Source organism: Natrix helvetica (assembly GCF_964273705.1).
Source record: "Natrix helvetica genome assembly, chromosome: 11".
Taxonomy (NCBI): domain Eukaryota; kingdom Metazoa; phylum Chordata; class Lepidosauria; order Squamata; family Natricidae; genus Natrix; species Natrix helvetica.
The window spans coordinates 21,696,365-21,705,910 of record NC_138562.1 but is presented as its reverse complement, the minus strand read 5'-3'; the positions used below and the strand labels follow the sequence as shown (position 1 = coordinate 21,705,910).

Sequence of the window (9,546 nt, the reverse complement as noted above, 5' to 3'; positions counted from 1 at the left end):
CAAAGCTGAAGGGCCAGAGCTGTCCGAAGACGTCTCTGTCGGTCATGTGGCCGGCATGACTCAACACTGATGACGCACGGAAGGCTGTTCCCTTCCCACCAAAGGTGGTCCCTATTTTTCTACTTGCATTGTTTGCATGCTTTCGAACTGTTAGGTTGGCAGAAGCTGGGACAAGTCACGGGAGCTCCCTCCGTTACGCGACGCTCGGGATTCGAACTGCCGACCTTTTTGATCGACAAGCTCAGGGTCTTAGCCACTGCGCCACCTCGTTACATTTGTTAAAATTAGTAAATAAAGGTTCATAGCTACTTTAGCACACCCAGCTGGGCGACGTCAGGCCAGTCTCTCCTCTTTCCATCCCTTTCATCTCATCAGGCGGCGGCTGCAGCACAGAAAGTAGGATGGGGGAACATTTTATATATGGGATTACCTGGAGCTGCATAACATAAAAAGTGAGATAGGAAGGTAATAATAAATAAACGGGTGTTTTGAATCTTTTCCACCAGAGGCTTTTAAATTAATTTTGTATTTTAATGTGCATCCAGGAGACCAAGCAATTTTGGAAAACAACTTCCCTCCTTCTTTCCTGCCTACCCTCCCTCTCCTTCTTTCCTTGCGTCCTTCCTCCCTCTCCTCCCTCCCTCTCCTTCCTTCCTTGTTTCTTTCCTCCATCCCTCCATTTCTATCTTCCCTCCTTCCTTCCTTTCTCCATGTTTACCTTCCCGTTAGCCAAGGACTACCTGCATTGCCCTAAGAGCTTAGTTTCACCTTATGACCCCCAAACGTGCCACAGGTGAGGGAGCCCTTCCCTTGTTCAAAATGCTGCAACGCCACAGCCAGCCCAAACCCGGGCACCCAAAACAAATCAGCAACGGTGGCTTGTCTTTGCCGAAGCTTGCCAGCCGGGTTCTTTCGGCATCACCACCACTTGGGCTGGCCTTTCCAAGCGTCTCTTTGGCATGCAAGTCACACCTGTGGGGCGAGAGGAGGGGAAGCGCCGAGCCCCCTGTGGAGGAGCTGCTCCCCCTGTGCCTCCCTGCCTCCCCGTCCTCTTTCATGCCCAGGGAAAGGGGGATGAAAGGAGGACAAGGGAGGCTGCAGCTCCCTTTGAACGGGCTGCTCTGTATTCCGCGATGTTCACGGCTGCTCACCTCAGCAATTCTTTGGCGCCCGAGTGCTGAGCAGCCACGAAACGAATGGAGAGCTTTGCAGGGCTGACAGCCTCTTCTTTGAAGCTTTCTCTCTCTCTTTCTCCCTTTCTGTCTCTCTCTCCCTTTCTCTTTTCCTCTTTTTCTCTCTCCCTTTCTCTGTCTCCCTCCCTCTCTCTGTCTCTCCCTCCCTCTCTCCCCTTTCCTTTCCTTTCCCTCAATCTCCCTCTCTCCCTCTTTCTGTCTCTCTTTCTTTCTCTCTTTCTCCATCTACCTCTCTCCTTCTGTCTCTCTGTTTCTCCCTCCCTTTCTCCCTCTCCATTTCCCTCCCTCTTCCCCATCCTGTCCATCTCTCTCCCTTCCTTTCTCCCTCCCTCTTTATCTCTCCCTCCCTTCCTTTCTCTCTTTCTATCTCTCCCTTTCTTTCTCTCTCTTTTTCTCTCTCCCTCTTTCTCTCTCTCCCTCTCTATCTCTCTTTCTCCATCTACCTCTCTCCTTCTGTCTGTCTCTTTCTCTCCTTCCCTTCCTTTCTCTCTCTTTCTATCTCTCCCTTTCTTTCTCTCTCTTTTTCTCTCTCCCTCTTTCTGTCTCCCTCTCTATCTCTCTTTCTCCATCTACCTCTCTCCTTCTGTCTGTCTCTTTCTCTCCCTCCCTTCCTTTCTCTCTGCCTCTCTCTCCCTTTCTCTCTCTCCCTTTCTTCTCTCTCTCCCTCTTTCTGTCTCCCTCTCTATCTCTCTTTCTCCATCTACCTCTCTCCTTCTGTCTCTCTGTTTCTCCCTCCCTTTCTCCCTCTCCATTTCCCTCCCTCTTCCCCATCCTGTCCATCTCTCTCCCTTCCTTTCTCCCTCCCTCTTTATCTCTCCCTCCTTTTCTTTCTCTCTCTGCCTCCATCTCTCTGTCCTCCCCCCTGTGTCTCTCTATCACACACAACACACCTCTTGTCTTTGCCACAACTCTTCTCTCTCTCTAGAGTAGGGGTGGAGATGGGGTGCCCTCCAAATTTCAAAGGGAGCAGCGCTGAAGAAAGAGGACAGGGGATCGACACCGAGTAGTCACTGGGGGACTGCAAGTTGTCTGTTCTTATCTAGTACAGATAGTCCTCAACATACGACCACAATTGAGCCCCAAATGTCTGTTGTTATGTGAGATGTTTGTTAAGTGAGTTTTGACCCCTTTTACAACTTTTCTTGCCACTTTTGCTCAGTGCATCACTGCAGTCGTTAAGTTAGTGACACGGTTGTTAAGTGGATCTGGCTTCCCTGTTGACTTGGCTTGTCAGAAAGTCGCAAAAGGGATCACGTGACCCCAGCACACTGCGACTGTCATAAATACGAGTCAGTTGCCAAGCACCTGAATTTTGATCATGTGACCATAGGGATGCCGTAACGGTCATAAGTGTGAAAAACGGTCGTAAATCACATTTTTTCAGTACCGTAACTTTGAATGGTCACTAAATGAACCGTTGCTAGGTCAAGGACTTCCTGTAGTGAGAGAGAAAGGTTGGACTAAATGACCCCCGGAGCCCAAGCGCAGGAAGGAAACGTGGCGAGGCAGGCAGGACCTCGGTGCTGCTTTGGGAAACGTAGAGCTGCACCCGGGATCCCCTCTGCCTCGCTAGGCATCCCGTTTTTCAAAGGGCCTGCCTTGCACTCCAAATTCCTCTTTGATGGCTGTGGAATTGCTTGGCCTTTTTCTTTGACTTTGGAGGTGGGGGGGGGTGTTTCAGGTGCTAGAATGGGAACTGGGAGAAGGTGAATTCCAGCACTCACCTCTCTCCCCACCTGAAAGCCAGCGGGTGACGTCAGGCCAGTCTCCCCTCTTTCTTTAAAAGTAACTATTGAAACGCAGAGGCCATTTTCGGTTTTTTCCCCCGTTTTTCGTTTAACCAAGTTCTGGGAGGTCATGTCTGAAAACCCAGCTTGCTTCCTGTTCAGGGCCAGCCAAACTGAGCATGGCACACGGCACCACTTAGCGCCAATCTGTGCTCAAAAATCCAAATTTGGTTTTGCCACAACAGGGCGATCCCTCTTAGCACAGCATTTTAATCGTATTATTTTTATTTTCAGCTGGATAGCTTTAATTGATCCCACTTCTGGCGAGCAGGGGTGTTAATTGTGGGATAGCCGGTGGGAAAATCTCTGGATAGCATTAAAAAATGTGAAACGGCCCTCCTTGTAGAGTTTTGCTAGCTATTGATCTACCTACAGTGAATGGTGAAGTGCCACAATTAGCTGGCTCCCTGGACTGTAAATCAACTTTTCCTGCTTTTTTATGCTGTCATAACTACTTTCTGCATTTTGTTTATAGCAATGTGGAAGCAGGGTAAGCTGGCTGAAATATGACTCCGCAACATCATTTCGAAACAGCTTTTAAAAATTATTGTAATAAATTCACGGCAGTCGCTAATACCTATGGCAAAAAGTTGGCTCAGAAGATGCCAAGGTTTTTCTAGATTCCGTTGGCCGGATCCACTCGATATTTATAAATAATATGTTTAGAGATCTGCCTTTAATAGTGGATGTGCTTAAAGAGACAAGGTGTAAAGAATGAACATTCTTTGGTTCGAATCCCAGAAGGGCATGGCTAGCTGATGAGAACTAAATAGCTTGAAATAGATCTATACTAAGATCAAGGTAAAGGTTCCCCTCACACCTATATGCTAGTCGTTCTCGACTCTAGGGGGCGGTGCTCATCTCTGTTTCAAAGCCAAGGAGCCAGTGCTGTCCAAAGACGTCTCCGTGGTCATGTGGCCGGCATGACTAAATGCCGAAGGTGCATGGAGCACTGTTCCCTTCCCACCAAAGGTGGTTCCTATTTTTCTACTTGCATTTTTACATGCTTTCGAACTGCTATGTTGGCAGAAGCTGGGACAAGTAACAGGAGCTCACTCCCTTACGCGGCGCTAGGGAATCGAACCGCCGACCTCTCTGATTGACAAGCTCAGCATCTTAGCTACTGATCCACCCCGTCCCTGGTAGATCTATACTAGTCTCCCTTTATTTCTTTGTCGGTAAAACATAAATTTAACACATAATAGCAGTTTGCAACCAAGCACAAAGATTGGGATTAGCAAAAACATGGGCCAGCTTGCTTAATAGCTCTGTGGTTTGTAAAGCTGGTAGGTCATGGTTTAGGATGCGGCTTGTTGAGTGACCTTTAAGCAAACTGTGGTTTAGCGATTTTGGCTAAGCTGTGTGGTTTTGCACGGTGTGGTTTTGTCTCTAAGTTTGGAAATTGGTGATTCAATTTTTTTCTCTTGCTCACCATGGTCAAATTAGTGAGACTACTGCAGATGCTTTCATTATGGCCAGCTGGGGAATTCTGGGAGATGAAGTCTTCAAGTGGCCAAGGTTGAGATGCTTTGTGTTTGAGGATCTATCCTAAAACCAACCCTGGGGGGCAAACTGCTTTCCTTCTGCGATCAGCAGCTCCATTAAGGCTGGAGAAAGCAGACTCCAGGAAGAACAGCCACAAATCCCAGCAGCCAATCTACACCATGGGAGGCATCACTCCCCAAGCTGCCAGTCTAAGGCTGCCTTCTCCCTCCAGAGCCCCACTAACTTTTCCATTCCACCTTCCAAGGGTGCCAAAAAACTCCCTCCCTCCCTCCCCTCCCTCCCTCCTTCGTTCCTCCCTTTTCCTTCCTTCCTCCCTTTTCCTTCCTTCCTCCCTCCCCTTCCTTGATTCCTTCCATCCATCTCGGTCGTGGCACCAAGCCTAGGGGCTACTGATTCTCCCTTTCGTGGGTCGAGAGCATGGCCGTGCCTGCTGGGGGGGTGGTAGGATAGCAGAGTTCCAGTATTTGAGGGGCTGCCCCAAAGAAGAGGGGCTCAACCTGTGCTCCAAAGGCCCTGAAGGCAGGACAAGAAACTCATCAAGGAGAGAAGCAACTTGGAACAACTGGCCTCCAGAAGTTGTGAATGCTCCAACACCGGAGGTTTTAAAGAAGATGTTGGATAACCGTTCGTCTGAAGTGGTGTAGGGTTTCCTGCTTGAGGGTGGGTGGGGGGTGGACTAGAAGATCTCCGAGGTCCCTTCCAACTCGGTTACTCCGTTAAGGGGCCTCCCAGGCGAGGTGTCAAACCCGCGGGCGCCCCTTGCAGAAGCGGGTAAGGAAGGCAGCGCCGGGCGAAAGGCGAGACGGGGGGCAGGAGTAAGAGGGGGGTGGGTGGGAGGGGGAGGGGGCGGGGCCGTTGCAAGAGCCTCTCCCCTCTTCTCTCCCCTCCCTCCCTCCCTCCCAGCTGGCCCGGACCGGATCGCTCCAGCAAGCGGAGGGTCCCGAGCGCGCAGCCGAGCCGCAGGTTTCGCCCCTCCGCCCGTTCGGTGCCCACGCCGCGTCCCGCCCCCTCCACGCGTGCCCGGCCGGCGCGCTCCTCCTCCACCCGCCGCCGCTTCTCCCGCCGCCTCCGTCCCTCTCCAGCCGAGGAAGAAGCTTGCCGCCGCCGCCGCCGCCCCGCTCGCCCAGAAGGCGCCCCGCGCGACCCCCGACCCACTCGGGGAAGAGAGAGAGAGAGAGATGGCCGGGACGCCTGCCCGCCTGCTGGCCCTCGCCTTTCTCCTCGCCCTCGCCCTGAGCGGCCGAGGTAAGCCTGCCCGGGGCGCCCCTGCTGCAACCTGGCACCCGCGCTTCCCTTTGTGCCCTGCGCCCCCTTGGAGGCTCTTCTCCCCTGGGTGGGTGGTGGGACTGGGGGGGGGAGATGGTGGCATCCCCAGCTGGGTTGGGCTGGTGCATCATTGCGCATGATCCCCCGCCCCCCCACCCAGGAGAGAGAGGGGGGGCTGCCATTAGGCCTGGCGGGGATGGATGGATGGGGGGGGGAGAGATCGGTAAGAGGATCTTCTTCCCCCCACCCTTGAAAGAAAGCAAGTTGGGTGGGGGTCTCGGGAAGGGCGCAGCGGCCTGCGAGGGATTTGTGGGTGGGTGGGTTGGGAGACGGCTTTTCCCCGCTGGCCGAGGCCCTGTAGCCCCCTCCCCACCTTTAACTCCATTGTGGCCCGATGGAGCTGAGTTGGGGGGGGGGGCGAGGCATGGCGCATTGTCGCAGCTTCTCTGCAAGGGGGGGGGATTGGATTCGCCGCCGCCGCCTCGAAGGGGGGGAAGGGGGGGCTGGAAGGAGAGAGGACCTGTTAAGACCCGGTTGGGGCGGGGAAGAAGAGGGGAGGAAGGGCGTGACGCCCCCCCCCCCTTCCTCCGCCACCAGGTTGCTCAGCCAGCTCTCCCCAATCCCGGAGGGGCCGCGGTAGCCAGGAAGCCTTCGGTATCCTAGATTGTGGGTGTAGCGCAGTCCGGGTGGGATTCCTCCCCCACCCCTCACTTTGGGAAAATGAAAAGGGCTCTCTCTCTCTCTCTCTCACACACACACACACAGACAGACAGACAGACAAGACAGACAGACGCGGGTTAGCGTTTGCAGAAACCAAAGCATATCCGATATCATTTTCATGCCCGCGACCCTGCGGTATCTCCCACTCCCTTCCCCTGAAACCTTCCAGGAGAACAATAGAGAACCCCTTCCTGAGCTTGGCAGGAGGTGGGGGCGGGTCCCCCCTAGCTTGGGGAGGGGAGGGAGGAAAGAAAGGTTCCTGCAGAGAGAGAAGGCACTGATTTTGGGGCAGGGGGGGAGCTTCTCTCTGTGGCTGGGGAAAAAATAGGACCGGCGTTCTGGGTTCGATGCTTGTTTTAATGTGGTGGTGGTGGTGGGGATGCTATTTGGAGCTGTGTTTTCTGGCTGTGGAAAGAGAGATTTCCCTTATTGATGGAAGAGGACAAGTCCTTCCCTGCAAGCTGCAAAAGAGATGGAGGCAGAGAGAGGCTGGCCATTGTTGAAGAATAGATTTGGGGGGGGGGGGAGGAAGCTGCCTTATCCTGCAGTCTTTTCCATGTGCAGCCTGGGTGAAAAATTGCTGCCTGGAAAGGGGAAAAAACCCTGCAGTGCATCTTAGGCGGTCACACCCCCCTCTCTACCCTTGTCTGTTGGCCGCTCCTTCCTGATGGGCAAGCAAGGGGGTAGAAAATGGCATTTCTCCAGGTTCAGGTTCAGGTTGCCATGTCTTCTGTAAGGATGCCACGCCAGGTCCATGCCTCCATCAAGGGTGGCCAGGGATGCAGCAAGAACACAAGAAGGTGGATTTATTTAATTTTGGGGGGGAGAGGAATTTGGAGAAGACAAAGATGGCGAGGTGGGAAGAAGAATTAAGGAAGAAGGAAGAGGGGAATAACTTCTCAAAGGGAATAGTCAAATCAAAATTTTGGAAAATTTGGGGTGTGTGTGGAGGAATTTCCATATGAAAAGAAGAGCTGCATAGGTAATAATAATAATAATAATAATAATAATAATAATAATAATAATAATAATAATAATAATAATAATAATAACAACAACAACAACAACAACAACAATAATAATAATAATAATAATAATTGATTACGAGCAGCAGCATGCCAAAGTAGCAACAATGGTGCAATGGAAGATTTGCAAGAAATATCATCTGCCTGTAAGCAAGAACTGGTGGGACCGTAAAACAGAGAAAGCCATAGAAAACGAAGAAGTTAAATTGTTGTAGGACTTCAGAATCCAGGCAGATGGGCACCCCGGAGTTGTCTATATGAGAGAGGAAAACAATCTGGATGGTGGAGGTGGCAGTGTTTGGAGACAGCAGAATAGAAAAGAAAGAACTGGAGAAGATAACAAAATACAAAGACCTACAAATAGAAATAGAAATAGAACGACTGTGGCAAAGGCAAGCAAGGGTACCAATAGTAATTAGGCACCTTGGGTGCAGTTCCAAAACAACTGGAGCACCACTTGAACACCATGAGTGGCATTGACAAATTTGCCACCAGTCAATTGCAGAAGGCGGCTTTATTTGGAACTGCTTCCATCCTGTGACGATATGTATAACATCGTCAAACATCCAGATTTGCCTGTCCCAAGTCCTTAGTAAAGACTCGATCGGTAGACAAAAATGGCAAATCCAGACTCAACATCTGGCTGATGATAATAATAACAATAACAACAACAACAACAACAATAATAATGTATTAATGTATGTAATAATTCAATAATAATTGAATATGTGCCACGCTTTGCATCCACAAAGTGACATCAACAGGTTGCAATTGCCCAGAAAAATAGCGGGGCAGGGGGCTATTGCAAATCCATCAAACTGTAGAAGAAGAAAAATGATGTTTGAGTGATTATGTAAACCAAAGTACAGAAAAATTGCTGCAGGCTGTGAAAACAGAGAACAGCATAAAAACAACAGAAACAAAGGCAGAATATAAGGAAAAACAGCTGGATGACAGATTAAATAGATGGAAAACCAAAGCTTTGCATGGACAGCACTTGAAAAACATTGAAGGGAAATGTGATGACAACTTGACATGGACATGGCTTAAGATGGGAACCATCCAGAAAGAAACGGAAGGTTTAATACTGGCTGCTCAAGAACAAGCACTACAAACTCATGCCATGAAAGCAAAGATACAAAAAAACCAACAACAATCCAAACTGCCAACTTTGCAAGGACAAAGTCGAAACTGTTCACGCTTAATATGTGCAGCAAAATCGTGCAAACTGATTACAAAGCTAGACACGACCCAGTTGCTAAATTAATCCATTGGTCATTATGTAAAAAATATGATTTACCCGTATCCAGAAAGTCATGGGAACATAAAGTGGAAAAAGTTATCGAAAATGAGAAGGTGAAGATCTTGTAGGACTTTCAAATACAAACAGATCATCATTTGGAGCACAACATGCCAGAGATCACGGTTGTAGAGGGCCGAAGTGTACAGTTTATTGATATCGCTGGGCATCGAAACTACACGGCTATGGATGAAGCATGTAACAGTTATACCCATTGTCATCGGGGCACTTGGCACCAGGTCCAAGAATTTTACAAGATACATCCGCAAATTGCAGCTCCCTGCAATAACACCAGCGGAACTGCAAAAAACTGCGCTGCTCGGAACATCGTATATTTTAAGAAGGTCCTTGGTTGATCCCTAGGACGCTGGCAGCAATCCATATCAACCATTAGCACCAGTCAATGGGATTTGTGACACACCTTTAAATGTTCACTTGACTGAGTTTCATGTTTAATGAATAAAGTATAACAACAACAACAATAATTCTAAAGGAAGAGCTTTACACCAAGAAGATGCCATTTGAAATGTATTCGCTGTACAGTCTGGATTGAAAAAATGATGGATCAGTAGAAAGGGATTGATTATTGGTCGATCTGACTTCTCAGGTAGTTTCTGGTGGCACCAACGTTTTGGACAATGGTAATACTCCCAGGAATACATGGTGATGAAGAAGGAAGAGGAAGGAAGGAAGGAAGAAGAGAAGGAAAGAAGGAAGAAGAAGGTTGAAAAGAGAAGGGGGAAGAATTC

General features: G+C 49.8%; 1 protein-coding gene across 2 annotated transcripts in view; it reads left to right on the top strand.

Annotated features, from left to right (window-relative positions):
• Nucleotides 1–5,183: 5,183 nt before the first annotated feature.
• The window catches only part of CD99L2 (CD99 molecule like 2), a 28,024-nt gene continuing 23,661 nt past the window's right edge, over nt 5,184–9,546 (top strand). Inside the window, exons 1-2 of one of the 2 annotated variants that reach the window (XM_081963827.1) lie at nt 5,184–5,257; nt 5,390–5,731. In XM_081963827.1, the coding sequence (XP_081819953.1) occupies nt 5,665–5,731 (67 nt within the window). In that variant the 5' untranslated portion in view covers nt 5,184–5,257; nt 5,390–5,664. The remainder of the gene's footprint in view (nt 5,258–5,389; nt 5,732–9,546) is intronic. The other variant, XM_081963828.1, reaches the window with a different exon arrangement.